Below are 19,249 nucleotides of genomic sequence, written 5' to 3' on the forward strand. Positions count from 1 at the left end.
CATCACTACTCTTCAATCAAAACCGTCAGCGTAAAGCACTCTCTCCTCCTTGTCATGCGAAATGGATGGTTAATCTCACCACTAGAAGGATGGGTAACAGAACCTAACAAAAGAGATGTGGGTAGAGAGAAATAAATTATCCCACTGTGGCAATGCAGGAGTGCATACCAGGAAAATCACTCCTGGCAAATACCCAGGATGTGCATACAACTAATCACTGGATTTGACTTTTGCCCTTTTAAGTATGTGTCTCTCAGTCTAGGTGAAGCAGAGTTTAAATACATTGGTGTTAATGTAAGCTAGGAGTGGACTCTCAGTAGAAATCAGTCATTGTTGTAATGATGTACTACGATGTACTGTGTCTTTGACCATCCTAACAGCAGACGTGCTTCGAAAATGTAGGTACATGTGCAGTTGTGTTTTTTGTAGTTAAGTGATAGTTAAAGTGATAAGGATGCAGCGAGGTAGCAAAGATAGTGAGGATATAATTTATTAACCACTGATGAAGGCAGCTTCTTTCCCAGTCAATGTGCAACAATGTGGATGAGGCATGATGAGTAAGTAGAGGGCAAAGAGAACGTTCACGGCAATTGAAATAGAACAGAGTCAACATGCTTTCTTCGCTGCATATGTGAGCGAAGAAAGCATGATTGAAATATTCAGGTGCAAAGCAGACAGAGTGTCTGCGAGAGGAGAGTCAGAGAGAGTTAAAAGAGAGAGAGAGGAGAGAGAGAAGAGAGAGAGGAGAGAGCGAGATAGTTGAGAGAGAGAGGTTGCAGCAGTGCTGAATTGGGAGCTTAGAGTCAGTTTGAATAGTAGGGCATTTTTCTTTATTTCCTGTCTACGATACTCTCACCCATCAGACACACAGCTGACACCGCATACAGAATGGCCTCATGGTGTCAGTGCCTTCAAGGTGTGAAAGCATGGTTCCCTCTTTACCCATCTTATTTACCCCTCTCTCTCTGACACACACAGACACACAACCCCTCTCTCTCTCTCCCTCTCTCTCTCTCTCTCTTTCCAGCTCTCTCTCCCTCCTTCACTCGTTCAATCTCCCTCTCTCACACTCTCTCTCTTTCTCTCTCTCTCCCCTGCCTCCTGTCTCATCCATTCCCACAGCTTGCGGGCACAGGTGCCAGACACTTCCCTGCAGAAAGATGAGGGTCCCCCCTCCGTTTGTTCCCCCCTTCTTTTCCCCAGCTATTGATTGGGCACTATCAGTGCTCCTCACACGTTGGAAAATGACATGAAGCGGCAGAAGGTAGCCATGACGATGATAGGGCCGTTTCCATGGCAATCTCAAAGAATCCGGCAGAAAAGTGCCAGGGCCTGCAGAACTGTGATATAGCTAGCACTCATTTCACTTTAATTTAAAACTCTTTTGAAATAATGTTCTCTGAAAAGGAAAAAAGGAGGGGGAAATTCAATTATGAAGTAGTGGTTTCCTCTTCCTCTGCAGGCTGAAACAGGTAAATTATGAAGTAGTGGTTTCCTCTTGCTCTGCAGGCTGAAACAGGTCAATCGGTCTGCATTATTTCCATTAAGTCAATTTTTTTGTCATTATACAGCACCATGTCATTTGGCTTGGTTAAGGTCACATTATGGTCACGTCAGGACCCTGAGTGCACACAAAGGTATCCAACAGTACACCTACTCAGTCCACTGTAGGCTTTTACTTTGCTATGAAAAATACTTTAATACTGTGAAAAGACCATTCACAAACCAGATCCTTTCATTTTTGTATGTATTTTGACCATTGATACAGTACCAAGCCTACGTATCCTGTGCACGCTCATGGCTTTGTGTGTCATCTGTTAATGTGTCATTCCAAACTGCAAAACATCCATGTATATTAGACGTGTTTATGTGGAGGTGAGTAGAGTGAATCACTGGGCTCTATTACCCCACGCTGTAACGATCAGGGCACAGAGCCACGTCAATGTTCAACCTCCCAGCTCTGCACCAGCCTGCATCCTCTGCCCTCTAGGCTGTGTGTGTGTGTGTGTGTGTGTGTGTGTGTGTGTGTGTGTGTGTGTGTGTGTGTGTGTGTGTGTGTGTGTGTGTGTGTAACTGAATCGTTAATGCAGTAAAGGTCTGACGATGTTTTGGACACTTTTGGTGTGTTGTCAGTCCAGTATTACCATTGAAAAGGTCATTGTTCTTCACCTGATATGACTATTGAAGTACGGTGTTCACAAAATGGTACCCAAACCCTAGATGAGACTTATTGTTAATTACGGTTGTCTGTCATGTTAAATTGAGTTATTCCATGTATCTGGCAGTTTATAATGCCTTGTAGCCCATGCTGGGAAGTATTCTACAGCTGTTTCCCCCATATACATTTAGACACAATACATACAGAACCTCAATCTGCCACATCAAATGTAGAGTTCATACATCAGAGTCTAAATGAGGCGACATCTTCAACGACAGCAATGCGGTTCAAACGCACGCAACACTGCCTCCACCTCCGCCTATCTGCTCCCAAGCTTCCCACTTCCTAGTTAGCATTCTGAGTTCTAGGAAGAGAACAACGGCAGGAGGAAAAAGCAGGAGCACTGCCAGAACAAATTTCCAATGTCAGACACGAGCACCGGAGCCTGCCACCGACGACAATAAATCAATTTCTATTTAGATCAAGAGGATTCAAATGTAAGGGCCCTTAATGTGGGCCGGGGAACAAACAGTGGGAGCGGGTGATGAATGTGCTCAGGCACAGTGATGGGCGGGCGGACTGATAGCCCACTATCAGCGGCATCCATCTTCCTTTCTTCCTGGGTCATTTTACTGGAAGCTGTCCAACACACTCAGACAAAATGTCAAAGATACAAAGAGGCTCACTCTGTTCAGTTCTGTTGGAAATCTCCCTGTGGTGTTTGTATATTGAGCAATAATCGCCTTGAAAAGTCTTCGTAAAATCTGCCCCGGAATTTCAGTTGTTGCAGGCCTGAACATGATGTTTACCTGTGACATACTGTAAGTTACAGATTTAGCATTAGGAAGTTTAAACAATAAAGTCCAATTGTGGGTAACAATACATCAGGGATTGACTACAGATTGCATGTTTCCATGCCTGTACCTTAAATCCCAGTTCTTTGAACAGCCCAAGGCCAAAACTAATCTCTTACAGTAACGGCCTATTCAATTACCATGCACCAGGAGACAAGAGGAGGCAGAGAAATCAATTAGAATACTTTGTTATCGCAGTACTCCATCTCAAAGGAGATAGCAGATGTTATTGCCCACAGAGACTTGCCTTTGTTTGCAGGTTTCACTCCTGGCTCCACGGTGTGTGTTTACACTTGAAAGGGAGATAGATATCTCTCTTGTCTTATGGCATGATGAAATATGACGACCTTTGATACTGCAAGAGACGATAAGATGGTTCTTTCTCTCGCACTCGCGATTGTGTCTTTGGCCCCCAAAGCTCTACAGTCAGATAGAGAGAGAGATGGTGAGAGACAGAGAGAGGATAATAGGAAAAGACAGAGGCTAGAGAGAGAGTGAGAGAGGTATTACAATCTAATAAAAAAAAAATAGGCCGCAAACCTATTTCCTCTCTTTGGTATTCCTTAAGGGGCTGCTCTGCCTCTGACGGTGTGATCCTGTTCGATTTTTCTCTTCACTTTTTTTATTCTCCATGTCTTGGTCCTGGCAATTGTGTTCCTCACTGTCCTTCTCAATTTGCCTCTGTGCTACATACAGCGCGCGGATATAGCCGCCATTGCAATGTCTTAGAAAGTCACCCCTTAAAATATGCGACCTGACAAAAGCCATGATTTTGTAATAAATTACATCACAATGATGTGTTTCCTCAGAGATGTGTGTCCTTGAAGGTTTGTTGGAGTCATCTTTGTTTGATGTTCATGGTTGGCAAATTAATTGTTGAATTCTAATATCCCTTGCACGTTGAATATGGCTGCTTAGAAATACCAAGCAACCTTTCTCTCCACAACACCAACCAGTTTCACAAAAAAACGCGCAAATCCATAACCCCAAAGGACAGCAGTTTTCCTTGCTGTTAAATGTCCTTTCCTCACCTTCCGAGCATCCGGCAGCATCTACGATGAACTCCAGACTTCTCCTCAGTTATTGAGATGTTTTCTCCCCAAAATCAATATGTGACAACCCCAATTAGACACAAATTAATAATGATCGTTGAACGCTTCAATTAGATGCTGAGCGGAAGCCGGGGGAACTTCACAAACAGAATGCTAATTAGTGTTCCCGTGGTTACGTGCTTCTCAGAGCATTGCACACAGCTGATAATTATATCAGCCTGTCGCACCACCACCGACAAACTTCCTGCTTCCCTTTGATTCATGTTCCTAACTTTCTTTATTTTTTTCCTTTCTTGCAAATGCCGTCTTGCTGACAGAAACCTCAACAAAGAGAGAGAGGAGCAGCATCAGACCTAAACAGGAAGAGTCCCTTGCACAATTGGCAATAGGCAACACTGGGAGAGTGATAACTGCAAATTAGAAATTATTTCTTGTTTATACTTGTCTCCCCGCTTTTGATCAGGTCAAATTGCTCAACTTCTGAGGAAGCAGCGTGACAAGAGACGTCATCGCAGCCTCAAATTGGATTTCGGAGCTCGATAGCTTTGGACTGTAAGGTTCTGTCAGCATTTTTGTCAAATTTGAGTTAATGATATCTAAAGCCTTGTTCTTTTCAATTTTGTCTCCCTATATAGTACTCTAAATACCCCCAATTCATGTTGTTAAGTTCAAAAGAATACAAGATCAAAATTGCTGACACCATTCAAACCAATGAGGGTTTGGAACTGTAAAGCCACTTATCTCAGAATCATCTTTTTTGCAGATACTGTAGAACCTTATAGTCACAAGCTCTCAATGCTGTTGCCAGGGTTTGGGCAAAGAGGCAGACTAAAGGAACATGGTTGTCATTTTTAATGAGGTAAAAAAAACTTGATTGGTTTGAAGCGTGTCATTGTTCGATTAGTTCAACCCGTCCCTTACACGCTCCTGTAAATCAGATTGATTTTTAAAAGTCCCACCCTATCATTGTAAATCCAAAGCCACACAGACGTTGTAAAACAGAGAGAGACTCATGTAAGCTCAAATTCAATTCTCACTGATCAATACCGTACAGTGCCGGAAAGTATTTAGACCCCATACATTTTTCCAAATTTTGTTACGTTACAGCCTTATTCTAATATTGATGAAATAGTTTCCCCCCTCATCAATCTACACACAATACCCCATAATGGCAAAGCTAAAATAGTTAAAATGGTTTTTAGACATTTTTGCAAATGTATTAAAAATAAAGAACTGATATCACATTTGCATAAGTATTCAGACCCTTTACTCAGCACTTTATTGAAGCACCGTTGGCATCAATTACAGCCCTGATTCTTCTTGGGTATGACGCTACAAGCTTGGCACACCTGTATTTGGGGAGTTTCTCCCATTCTTCTCTGCAGATCCTCTCAAGTTCTGCCAGGTTGTATGGGGACCGTTGCTGCACAGCTATTTTCAGGTCCCTCCAGAGATGCTCGATCGTGTTCATGTCCATGCTCTGGCTGGGCCACTCAAGGACATTCAAAGACTTGTCCCGAAAGCACTCCAAGCATTGTCTTGGCTGTGTGCTTAGGGTCATTGTCCTGTTGGAAGCTGAACATTCTCCCCAGTCTGGGGTCCTGAGCGCTCTGGATCAGGTTTTCATCAAGGATCTCTATGTACTTTTCTGCGTTCATCTTTGCCTCAATCATAACTAGTCTCCCAGTCCCTGCTGCTGAAAAACATCTCCACAACATGATGCTGCCACCGTGATGCTTTGCTGTAGGGATGGTGCCAGCTTTCCTCCAGACGTGAAGCTTGGCATTCGGGCCAAAGTGTTAAATCTTGGTTTCATCAGACCAGAGCTGTCATTTGCCTTTTGCTGAGGATTGGCTTCCCTCTGGCCACTACCATAAAGGCCTGATTGTTGTAGTGCTGCAGAGATGTTTGTGCTTTTGGAAGGTTCTCCCATTTCCACAGAGGAACTCTAGAGCTCTGTCAGAGTGACCACCGGATTCTTGGTAACCTCTCTGACCAAGGTCCTTCTCTCCCTCAATTGCTCAGTTTGGCCGGGTGGCCAGATCTAGGAATAGTCTTGGTGGTTCCAAACTTCTTCCATTTAAGAATGATGGAGGCCACTGTGTTCTTGGGGACCTTCACTGCTGGAGAAATGTGTTGGTACCCTTCCCCAGATCTGTGACTCGACACAATCCTGTCTCGCAGCTCTACGGACAATTCATTTGACCTCATAGCTTAGTTTTTTCTCTGACATGCACTGTCAACTGTGGGACCTTATATAGACGGGTGTGTGCCTTTCCAAATAATGTCCAATCAATTGAATTTACCACAGGTGGATTCCAATCACGTTGTAGAAACATCTCAAGGATCATCAATGGAAACAGGATGCAACTAACTGAGCTCAATTTTGATTCTCATTGCAAAGGGTCTGAATACTTATGTCAACAAGGTATTTCTGTTTTTAAATTTGAATATATTTGCAAACATTTCTACAAACTTGTTTTTGCTTTGTCATTATGGGGTATTGTGTGTAGATTGCTGAGGATTTTAATTTATTAAATCCATTTAAGAAGGAGGCTGTAACGTAACAAAATGTGGAAAAAGTAAATTGGTCTGAATACTTTCCCAAGGCACTGTATATAAACTACCGTTCAAAAGATTGGGGTAACGTAGAAATGTCCTTCTTTTGCGTCTAGTTTGAGAAACAGATGCCTCCCAAGTCCTCAGCTGGCAGCTTAATTAAATATTATCCGCAAAACACCCGTCTCAACGTCAACAGTGAAGAGGCGACTCCAGGATGCTGGCACAGACACTGGACAGAGGAACTCTGCCTAGAAGGCCAGCATTCCGGAGTCACCTCTTCACTGTTAAAATTGAGACTGGTGTTTTGTGGGTACTATTTAATTAAGCTGCCAGTTGAGGACTTGTGAGGCATCTGTTTCTCAAACTAGACACTCTAATGTACAGTTGTGCACCGTGGCCTCCCACTCCTCTTTCTATCCTGGTTAGAGACAGTTTGCGCTTTTCTTGAAGGGAGTAGTACACAGCGTTGTACCAGTATCTTGGCAATTTCTCGAATGGAATAGTCTTCATTTCTCAGAACAAGAATAGACTGATGATTATCAGAAGAAAGTTATTTGTTCTGGCCATTTTAAGCCTGTAATCGAACCCACAAATGCTGATGCTTTTGATACTGAACTAGTCTGAAGAAGGCCCGTTTTATTGCTTTTTTAATCAGAACAACCATTTTCAGCTGTGCTAACATAATGCAAAAGGGTTTTCTAATGATCAATTAGCCTTTTGAAATTATAAACTTAGATTAACTAACACAACGTGCCATTGGAACACAGGAGTGATGGTTGCTGATAATGGGCCTCTGTATGCCTATATTGATATACCATTAAAAATCTGCCGTTTCCAGCCACAAGTCATTTACAACATTAACAATATCTACACTGTATTTCTGATCAATTTGATGTTATTTTAATGGACCAAAAAATTGCTTTTCTTTCAAAAACAAGGACATTTCTAAGTGACCAAACTTTTGAACGGTAGTGTACATGATGTATAATGTAAGATGATGTAATTCTGTTTGAACTCTGTTAAGACCTACTGTTCCACAGAGACATATTATACGCAAGAAAAAATATATACGGTCTCATACGGTATTTCCTTCCTGAAAATAATGTCCCTACACGTTGAAACAGAGCAATAATGAAGGAAACAAATATGAATGCGTTCATTTTTTGCAACTCTCGTCCTGATATGATTTCAATGTGAAAAATGTTTGGAGAAGCTCCTGCCTCAGTGAGGTGGAAAATTGATTAACCAGTTTAGTTATAAAGCCCCCCATTACTGCTGAATGCACTTCTCCTGAAGATTAATTTTCATCTGTTTTCTTTTAGTCAAATCGTCAGAACACCTGCCTGGAAGCATAGCATTGCAGAGCAGGGGATATATCACCAACGCTATTGCCTTTTAAGCAGGTGGAAAACACTGAAGGCAATCATCCACTAAGTCATTTTCTTTTATGGTCTTTTTTTGGTCCCAGGAAACAAGTTTGGCATAATTCTGTCTGTTTCACAGTAAAATAATAAGTACTGGAGAGATTGGAGCATGCATATGCGAGAGGGTGATTATGTTTGCTGCTTTTAGAGCAAAAAACAACAACAATAACAATATGTTAGACTTTAACTATTTTTTTTACCCATTAAGCAAGTGGATGTATACCCAAGCCCAAACCTAGACTAGAATGCAGTACAATGAAATCCTCAGCTAGATTTCTACAGCAGCTTAGTTGCTTTATACTCAAAGACACTAACACAAATAGATTTTAATAAGGTACGCGTTGTGGTGTATTGATGTTTAATAGTATTTGTGTAATTCATACCCAACAAGCAGAGCTCACACCCTCAAAACACATTCCAGAATAGAGGAAGTATTGGGTAAACATGTGGATCAAACCAAATGAAACATATGAAGGGGAGACATAGATGCAAAGAAATAAACAAGAAAGTGGAGGCATAGAGAATTAGGTGAGGTTTTTACCACTGGCAAGGTAAAAAATAATGTTAATTTTTAAAAATAAATACACGTGATAGCGACGAAAGACTGAATGGAATTAATTCAAATTGGTTCATTAACACAATAAATCCCTGTTTTCCCTAATTTAAAACAGTTAAAATCCACATTCAATGTCCTGTATTCTCCTAAAATTATATAAAATATTCTACATTCCAAATTCTATATCCCAAATATTCTGAAAAGTGACATGCATTCCTTCTTGAATCATGTATTAGAGGAATCAGATGATGTCCTGTGTGATGACATTAAAAGATGATAGGCTTTGCAGCCGGTGCGACACTGTCATTTCTCTCCCACCAGGACACATGGCTTCTATTAGTTGCTAACAGATCTGCATACAGTCACTGCCATATCCATTTCTCACCGTAAACACTGTGATAGACTAGGCAGACAGACAAAGGCAGGGAACAGAGGGTCAGTGGAAATGAACATTGTCAGTATGTTCTAACATTCAATGTGGTCTAAGTTATTGACTGGACTGTAGAGAAATAGCAGTAGGCCTACAGTTTAACGTATGTCTTTCTCTGCATACTCTACACACACAGCGATGACGGGGGAAGCAGGTGTGTGTGTGTGATGTTTGTGTATGCATGTTTGCATGTGTGAGCAGTAAAGAAACTCGCCGGCCTTTGAGCTAACAATCCTCCTTGACCTCTCCTCTTCTATGACCAAGGCACTAAAGCCTTCCTTTAGTGATAAGCAGGCTGTGTCCTATTGATTTGCTGTAATTCCCCTTATTGGCTCAACTGTTAATACAGTGCACTGGCTGGTGATGGATTCAGCAGTAGTGTCAGCTAAGATGTATTTGTGTGTATAACAAATAGATAACATACTGTAATTTTATCTACATAGACAAACGCACAAATCTGAATGCATGCATGAAAACACACACACATATATACAGACAAACAAAAAACGTTCAAGCATGTACACGCACAAAAAAAACGCATATTAATGAAAATATTTAATATAAATGTGTAAATATTGGAATTAACTTGTGTCGCTTGTGGTTTGCATCATCTATTTCAACCAAGGTCGGTTCTATCCCTTTCCCCAATGAAACAAGACATTAACTTTGGAGCACCCCAAGGTTAGTTATACTACATATTTAAAGGCCCAATGCAGCCATGTTTATATCAATATGAAACATTTCTGGTTGTCAATTAAGTACCTTACTGTAAAAAATAGCTTTTGTAGCTAAAAACTATTTCTTAAGCAATAATTTTGCAAGGACTGTCTGGGAGTGGTATACAGTGCATTCGGGAAGTATTCAGACTGGTTGACTTTTTCCACATTTTGTTACGTTACAGCCTTATTCTAAAATGTATTAAATATTGTTTTCACTCAATCTACAAACAATAGCCCATAATGACAAAGCAAAAACAGTTTTTTCAACATTTTTACAAATGTATAAAAAATCTGAAATATCAAATTTACATACGTATTCAGACCCTTTACTCAGTACTTTGTTGAAGCACTTTTGACAGCGATTACAGCCTCAAGTCTTCTGGGGTATGATGCTACAAGCTTGGCACACCTGTATTTGGGGAGTTTCTCCCATTCTTCTCTGTAGATCCTCTCAAACTCTGTCAGGTTGGATGAGGAGCTCAAGTCCGAACTCTGGCTGGGCGACTTAAGGTCATTCAGAAACTTGTCCCGAAGCCACTCCTGTGTTGTCTTGGCTGCTTAGTGTTGTTCTGTTGGAAGGTGAACCTTCGCCCCAGTCTGAGGTCCTCGGCACTCTGTGGAGCAGGTTTTCATCAAGGATCTCGGTACTTTTTTCCGTTCTTCTTTCCCTCGAACCTGACTAGTCTCCCAGTCCCTGCCGCTGAAAAACATCCCACAACATGATACTGCCACCACCATGCTTCACTGTAGGGATGGTGCTAAGTTTCCTCCAGATGTGACACTTGGCATTCAGAACAAATAGTTAAATCTTCATTTCATCAGACCAGACAATCTTGTTTCTCATGCTCTAAGAATGATGGAGGTCACTGTGTTATTGGGGACATTCAATGCTGGAGAAATATTTTTGTACCCTTCCCCAGATCTGTGCCTTGACACAATCTTGTCTTGCATCTCTACGGACAATTCCTTCAACCACATGGCTTAGTTTTTGCTCTGACATGCACTGTCAACTGTGGGACCTTATATAGACGGGTGTGTGCCTTTCCAACTCATGTCCAATCAATTGAATTTACCACAGGTGGACTCCAATCAAGTTGTTTAAACATCCCAAGGGATGAACAATGGATGCACCTGAGCTCAACTTTGAGTTTCATAGCTAAAGGTCTTAATATTTCAGTTTTTTTTTACAATTTACTGCATGGTGATGTCACCATGAAAAGCCGAAACTCCCTCTCATGCAAACCTGCTGATTAGAACGGCCTGTGTAGATTGCATTTTCAACCAACTATCAGGAAATAACACTGATCAAATTATTCCACACATTTACGGTGTTAGTTTTATCAGCTGTTGTACAATATGATACTGAACACAAAATGCAAACACTTGCAATTTGACTGCACTGAGCCAAAACTACTGCGTGTGCTATCAGCGTTAGTGGACAGAGTTTAAGACCATGTAGGTCAGTCAACAAATGTACAGTAGTTATAAATGTAGGCTGCCATTCACACGCTCTGTCTCTTTCCCATAGAGCGGACTGTATAGTCAAGAGATTGACATGGTGTGAAACTGGGAGCGGTATCTAGGCATGCTGCTGACCATAGCTCTCTCCTGTAATGTATCCAGCATGCAGTTCAAATGCCAGTCTTTCCCCTCAGGCACGAAACAAAACCAAAGACAGGCCAGCTGAAGCAATCAGTCTCTCATGCATACAGATCAGCCTCTCTAGCCCTTACCACGTCCATCTCCTCTCTCCATTCATGAGGAGACACATGTTTTATCTGCTTTACGCCGTCACATCTGACATAGCACTTCCCCAGAAGGCAACATTGGTTTCAGGGACGTCATTATAATGTACTTTGTGGTGTCATGGTCAGGTTATATGCTGGATGTAATTGGATGGTTTGTAAACTTATTTTAAGCAACCGGAATATGATGTTTTTCCCACAACATCATGAAAAGTTTGTCTTTAGGACTTGGTAATAGTATTTTGAACTGTCTTTGCAGATTCCTGCACATTAACAGAGAAAGCAGAATTAATGTTATGCTATATTTAGTCTCCAAACCTGTGCTTCTGCCAGTGACAAGAAGAAAAGTGGTCAAACCATTTTGTTACCTGGATAAGTTACAGTTAGGCTTGTGTTGTTTCATATTTCATGACCACATTTAAAGTGATTCATGTGTTTCCCTACAATTAGTGGAAGATTGCATTGAGGGGAGGGAGATGGTGACAGTTCCTGTCAGGGGTACATTGCAAGCTGGGTGGCAAGTTTGGCGTGTGTGTGTGTGTGTGTGTGTGTGTGTGTGTGTGTGTGTGTGTGTGTGTGTGTGTGTGTGTGTGTGTGTGTGTGTGTGTGTGTGTGTGTGTGTGTGTGTGTGTGTGTGTGTGTGTGTGTGTGTGTGTGTGTGTGTGTGTGTGTGTGTGTGTGTGTGTGTGTGTGTGTGTGTGTGTGTGTGTGTGTGTGTGTGTGTGTGTGTGTGTTAGTGCTGAGCAAATAGTGTGTGAGGTTGGTTCGGTTTTTGAACAAGATTCACATTTTTTTATTTCATTTTAGATTTGTTGTTTTTTAATGGTAAATGCATTATGATGGTTCAACGCTGTAACAACACAGAATAGAATAATTGATGGTAGTGAACGCCCATTACTACTGTATCACTTATTAGGCTCTAACCATTACTTTTTTTTAAATTCAAATATTTTGGTTGTGTATATTTCATATTTGTTTTTAGTTCGGTGTCTGTATTATTTCATTAATAAAACCCCAATGATGGTAGTTGTTGCCCATGTACTGCTTATCACTTATTAATAAACCATATAAACCAACATTTGACTTTAGTCAAATATTTCAGTTATTGTGTATATCACTTTTTATGTTTTTCGATGACTTATTATTTAATTCCAAGTCATCATCTCGTTTCCGCTCAGGTGGTAGCAGCCAGCCAGTCAGCTAAAGTATCTCTGTGCTCCCCGAAGAGGCATCCTTCAGGCTTGTGGGCTAGCCTAGCTGGCTAGCTGCCTGCTGTCTGACAAAATCACTATTTCAGTAGTTCTTCAAAGTAGATAAGGCATACTTTTAACACGGCTAAATAACAACTATCAATCAATTAGATGTATTGTTATGTAGAGATCACTGAGGTATAAAGAACTGGAGACTGAGTCCAAGATAATCTGATCTTTGTTTTCAAGGTAATCAACTCGCGTTCGCATAAACTGATTTATGGACCGCCATCACATGCGCATTAGCACTCATTGCGCATGCACAGGGAGCAGCTCAAGCCGCGCCGACTTCCTCATTTCAGGAAAAAAAACATGGCAGACATTGGATCAATTTAAAATTTGAATAACTTCGGCTGTGAGTGATAGAAAAAAATAGTCCTCAACGAGTATTTGAACAATCGGTCTCAGCGATGTTTTCTGCACAACGGTGACGACTAAAGTGTCTTATTAGGAATTTTCTAATCTGACTCGTCTATGTGGCTGTCTATGGAAATTGTCTTTCTGGGCCGGGTGTGTGTTAAACAACAGTACCGAAGCAAGACTGTAGGAGCAGTTGAAATCATGCTTCGAGACCAGAACTGGCCGCTTTGTAGAGATTTTATAAATGTTTTATTTTTTATTAAACAGTAACATGAAAAACATAAACATAACAGCCAGAGGGATTCCACAAAGAAATAAGAGGAGAAAAAAACACAAATCCACATTATATCAATTCAAATACAGACATGTAGCAAATACATTTTTTTGGACCTTTTGTTTCGTATACGATTTAATGACTAAATTGTTTTCCAAATCAGATGAAAAATGTTCCTAATAAAGTCAAGAGATTTAGGATATACTCACTTTCAATTGTGGAATCAGTGTAGTAAAATAATATGTCAAACTTAGACATTTTAGGGATGCAACTGTTCTCTATCCCTCTCAAGTGTCTCTATATTGCTCTTCCTCTCCATATTTGTCTGCTGGCCCACAGGCAGCTGTAGGTGCAATGGATTCTGGTCATTGTAGTTAATTACCACATTTTCTGCGCTTATCTATGATGAGTTGGACAAATTCAATTTGTTATTTAAAAACTGCAAATAAACCGACATTTTGTGTGTGTGTTTCTACATGTTCGTAAGAGAGATAGAAAAATATATATTTATATGTTGCATATTGAGTGTATAACATATATACCATATAAAGAAAATGGTTGATGGATGAGAAGAACATATTCATGCTAGCTACATTAAAGCTATTTGTACCACTGGATGCAAATTATTGATTTATATGTTCCATTAGTAGATTGTATGCACTAGTTGAAATGACAATCATTCCCGTGATTATCATTGTGATACATAAATCATGTTTTCGACTCATTATAAACAAACCCCCCCCAAAATATCCTCTCTGTGTACCACCATTGGAAAAGCCTGTCTTCTAGTATTGCCTTGGGCCAAATGTATTCGACAAAAGAGTTGTGTCTGAATTTAATGGGACAGAAAAATAGCAGTTGTGATAAACGAGCACCTTTCCAGCTCTGAGGTTTTTTTCTTCTTGATACTTAACCTACACAGTTATTGGTTTTCAACCCCCTTTACACATGCAATTTCTCTTCTCGCGTTTCTTTTTACTCTGTTTATGAGGACCTGCATGAATAATTGTTACCACGTAGGGTTAGGATGAAGTTATGAAGAGACTCCATAAGCAGGTAGTGACACATACTGGAAATCTGCTTCTCATCTGAGCAATATGGAGTCAATTGGCTGTCTATAACAATGTTTCCCAACTCCAGTCCTCAAGAACCCCAACACTGCACATTTTTGTTGTAGCCACGGACAACTTGTCAACTAATTATTAAGCCCTCGGTGAGTTGAAGTAGGTGAGTTTGTTCGAGGCTACAACAGAAATGTTTTCTGTTGGGGGTACTCGAGGAATGGAGTTGAGGAACACTGGGCCAGAGGAACACCAAGCAATCACTGAACCCAGACAGTTTCTGTTGTTTAATATTGACTCTCATTGAATACAGAGGGAGAGAAAAGAGTAGACATTACTCAGAGCACTCTTGATATTCCCGATAGTGGACTAGTTCTCTGTTTGAGATGTCGAGCACAGACAGAGATAATCAAACCCAGAGCCAAAGACCAGGAGTCCCACCTCGGAATTTGAATGTCCATTAAGCAGAGATTTGCATGCAGCCAGTGCCCCACATTGGCCCATGGATAGATAGGTACAGTACACACACACACACACACACACACACACACACACACACACACACACACACACACACACACACACACACACACACACACACACACACACACACACACACACACACACACACACACACACACACACACTGTATTCTGATTCTGCCTGACAGAACCATAGATTAACAGAGGTCTGAACTCCCTGGCATTTTGTTTGTAAAGCTATTTCATTTTGAAATGCAAGAAATGTCTGAATTATGCATAGACTACAATGCATGTGTCAGGTCTTAGTTAAATGTATTTTTGAAATGTAAAAATGAAGAGAATTAGATCATTGTGGGTACAAGCTTACATTAAAAACGTAGTTCCAGGACCTAATCTGATTTCCCATGTCATGCATCAGCATTACACTTCCCAGTAGTTCCTTTGGTAAAGTCACAAATGGATGGTTGGAAATAGCACCGAATGCATTGTCCTAATTTGATTCCGAGAGCCTTGTTCTATTACGGGTGGAAACATCAGTGGTTCTCATGCACCTTAAGCTCGTTAGTGTTCCCTAATTTCCTATTTTGGGAAGCGTGGTGGGAGCCGCTGGTTTCCTAATGCGATCAGAGGGGAACAGAACTGCGGAAAAGCAGGGAGGATCAAAAGCTTTTCCATTAGAATATTCCCTTGTCAGTTTTGGTTTGCCATCGCGCGGGACGTGGCTGGAGACAGCGATTTGATTCCGATTCTGTCGACGGCTGAGCTGGCAGCGCATATCCACACTCAGCTTTTAGTTCTGTCTCTCTCTCTCTTTACCACATTTCCAGTATTTTCTCTCTATTCCCCCCTCTCTCTTTCTCTGTCTCATCCTCCTCTCTCCGACTTTGTCTCACTCCTCTCTCTCCATATCTCTTTCCCTCTCACTCTGTCTCCCTCCCCTGAACACCGCTAGTTGCCCTTCTCTGCAGCAGTCCTCTCCACCCCCACCCCCTCCTCTGCTTTCTATTAGGATTTGCATTAAGCTGGCCCATTTTGTTTTTTCTACTTCTGCACCACCCACCCACCCTTTTGAACCCTCCCATCCCATTCCCACTGTGTTGTGTCACCTGAGCCTCTCTCTCTCTCTCTCTCCCCTCCTCTCACTTTGTCTGCCTGTGCACCTCCCTTCTCTCACTCATGCTCTCAGTGGTGTTGCCTGCTGTATCCAGTGAAGGATCCGATTAGGATCCCTCCTTCTCTCTTTCAGAGCAGGAGGCTGTGTTCAGGTGCTGAGCCTGAGACAGAGGGGGTGAGTGGAATCACCAGGACCCCCCCCACTCCTCCCCCCCAGAGAGGAGTATGAGGCACTGAGACACACAGAAGAGAAGAGAAAAGAAAGGGGATTTATTTTCTGCCCATGGTGTCTATACTGCAGCACCTTTGGAGCGCTACAGTGGACCAGTGGCCACAGAGCAAACAGTGAGAAAGTGTTATTTATGTTAGGTGATATATGTGCTGTTTTGTTTTCAAAACAGTGGTTATTTCTTCTATATGGATGTGGATGAGTGGTGATAAACCAGGTGGTTATATTTTTCCTCTTCCTCTGTGCTGATTGTGTGTGCTGATTGTGTGCTGTGTGCTGTGTGCTGTGTGCTGTGTGTGTGTGTGTGTGTGTGTGTGTGTGTGTGTGTGTGTGTGTGTGTGTGTGTGTGTGTGTGTGTGTGTGTGTGTGTGTGTGTGTGTGTGTGTGTGTGTGTGTGTGTGTGTGTGTGTGTGTGTGTGTGTGTGTGTGTGTGTGTGTGTGTGAGAGAGAGAGAGAGAGAGCGAAAGGGACAAGCGGCGCTCTGCCATGTGCGACTGATAGCTGCTCGAGACACACGCAGAGTGCGCCACATCAGAGAGCGAGAGAGTGAGCGCAGCAGATACGCTCTCAGCCAGAAGAGCAGCAGCAGCTGTACACGACGACACACAAAGGTCCAGGGAGGGAGAGACGGAAAGTCATCCGATTTTCCTTTCCTTCGAGGAAAAGAGAAGCGCGAGAAGGAGAAAACACTTATTTTGCTTTACCTTCGGGGCAAAGAGCGTGAAGATTGTGAGAGCAAGAAAGAGACACCCAATGTGCTTTCCCCTTGGACAATTTAGAACATGAGAATAGCTCTCTAATTTGAGTTTAAGTTTGCTGTTCTTCTGGGAAATTCTGTAGGAGATTGAATCCTCCGATTGTTTTCCGTCAGGGCACAATGTCAGTGTAAGGGGTGTAAAAGCAATATAGAGATCCTCTGACTCCTCTCCCCCGGAACGACTCTGAGCTGGAGTGCTGTGGGTTTAGTTGAAACTGAAGCCGGACCTGAATACGGGTACAGGAGCTAAACCAAGTGGACGTGGGTTCGTAGTGGTCCTAGTATGGGGATGTGTCCATCATGAGCCTGGTCTCAGTAGAGTTTCCCCCGTGCCGTACATCTGTTGTCAGTCCTTTGGGCTTGGATCATGCTTCGTCCCTCCGGTTTCACGCTGTCGCGGGGCTCCGGGGAAGGGGGTATGTACCACCACCCGAGTCCTCTCCGCCTGCGCCTGAGCCCCTGGATGTGGTCTCTGACTCTGGGATGTATAGCTGGGTCTGTGTGGAGCTCTTCTCCCAGGGGGAGGCAGGATAACAGCGTGGCTGCCGGAGGACCTCAGGAGCAGGCTACGTCCTATACCCACCCGGAGCATCACCTCCACGGGACGCGGCATCACTCATCTGCACCCATCTCTATCTACCGCTCGCCAGCCTCTCTAAGGGGTGGCCATGGTGAGTTACACTTTTGATCTAAATTAACTTGTTCTTAAAACCTAAACCCCTAACCCTAAACTCGAACCTGCATTTCTTTACCCTAACCTTAAGCAACCAGGAACGAAATTCCCTTAAGAGTAGAATATTTATTCATCTCTCTCTGCGTAAACCGCAATCTTAAAGCAGCTCTTAATATAATTTATTGAAGGGAAAAGGGACATAAAGAGAAGAGAGAAGCAAACACAGGGTCAAAAGAGAAAAAGACTAGAGAACAGATAGATAAAAAACTGTACAGCGAAAATACCCACTCTCCTCTCCTCTCTCCTGTGTTTTGCCATATTTCTGGCTCGGATTAGGGACCCAGTGCTAATAGCTGCTAATTGTAGAGAGTCTTCTTCAAAGCCATCAGGTGCATTAGCTGATTGGCAGTAATAACTCTGTGGTGTAGCTGTCCGCTGGGGAAAGGGGATGAGGAGAGGGGGGGAAAGGGGGAGAGTTTGGAGAGGAGGGAAGAGAGGGAGAGAGAAGGGTGTCAATAGGGCTCTATTGTCCTCTGATACCATTTAATTACTGGGCTGCATAGTGCTGGTGTGTTTTGGTGGGAGCGTGTGGGAACTTATAAGTGTGCAGCTATTTTGCAATTATAGGGGAGCCCTGCACCCTTCTCTGACAGCGCCACAGCAGTTATTCCATTACAGCAAAATGCTGACTGGGGAAGAGGGTATATTCTGAGTTTGTGTGTGTGCAGGGCTAGACAATAACTTTTTTTTATCCATATAACTGATTTTACTACTTGTGTGATAGCTGAAGCAACTTGTCGACCCCCCCCTTCATCTGGGACATTCCATTGCCTGAAGCGACATCTCTCTCTCGCCCTCTTTCTCTTTAGCCCTCTCTCTCTTTAGCCCTCTCTCTCTCTCCATAGCCCTCTCGCTCTCACCATCTGACCTCCAAAGCTTGATCAATTACGCCGCCTCCTCCTCCTCCTCAGACCTCCTCATTGTCTTGGCTGGCTTGGCAATTTTTTATTCTAAAAATGTATGGACATCTTTTATTGAAACTAGTTTCTCCCCTTTTCTAAAATCCTTAGCACATTACTCAGTCGCTTCTACCCCCAAAAAGGAGAAGTGTTGTTGTTTGTTTTTTTGCGAGGCAGCAGTAGCTGAGTGTGGAAGCCTGCGTTCAGCAACATTTTAATTACAAATTCAGCAAAGACCTTAGGTGAGACGGGAGGTGCGCTCAGGCTTAGCTTTAGAGTGTTGAGGCATGGCACGCTGTGTGGTGCTGGCGACTTTGGACTGTCTTAGCCCAGCTCATTACAATAAGAGAAAAATACTCAAATCAAATCACATTTTATTTGTCACATGCGCCGAATACAACAGTGAAATGCTTACTTAAAACATTCTTAAAACGTACAATGCAGGTTTAAGAAAAATACCTACAAAAATAAGAAATACAAGTAACAAATAATTAAAGGGCAGCAGTAAATAAACAAAACAATAGCGAGGCTATATACAGGGAGTACCGGTACAGACTCTATTGCAAAGGTGCGTTGCAATGGAAGAGGATT

General features: G+C 42.3%; 1 protein-coding gene across 10 annotated transcripts in view; it reads left to right on the forward strand.

Annotated features, from left to right (window-relative positions):
* Positions 1-19,249, forward strand: part of nrxn3a (neurexin 3a) — a 470,965-nt gene that overhangs the window by 263,224 nt on the left and 188,492 nt on the right. The window contains exon 1 of one of the 10 annotated variants that reach the window (XM_064927563.1): positions 16,707-17,697. The exons of 7 other annotated variants lie outside the window; for them this stretch is intronic. In XM_064927563.1, coding sequence (XP_064783635.1) covers positions 17,394-17,697 — 304 coding nt within the window. In that variant the 5' untranslated portion in view covers positions 16,707-17,393. Of the gene's footprint in view, positions 1-16,706; positions 17,698-19,249 lie in introns of those variants that run through there. 2 more of the 10 variants (XM_064927560.1, XM_064927559.1) reach the window with 2 other exon arrangements.

The sequence above is a fragment of the Oncorhynchus masou genome, chromosome 21 (genome assembly GCF_036934945.1).
Source record: "Oncorhynchus masou masou isolate Uvic2021 chromosome 21, UVic_Omas_1.1, whole genome shotgun sequence".
NCBI lineage: Eukaryota > Metazoa > Chordata > Actinopteri > Salmoniformes > Salmonidae > Oncorhynchus > Oncorhynchus masou.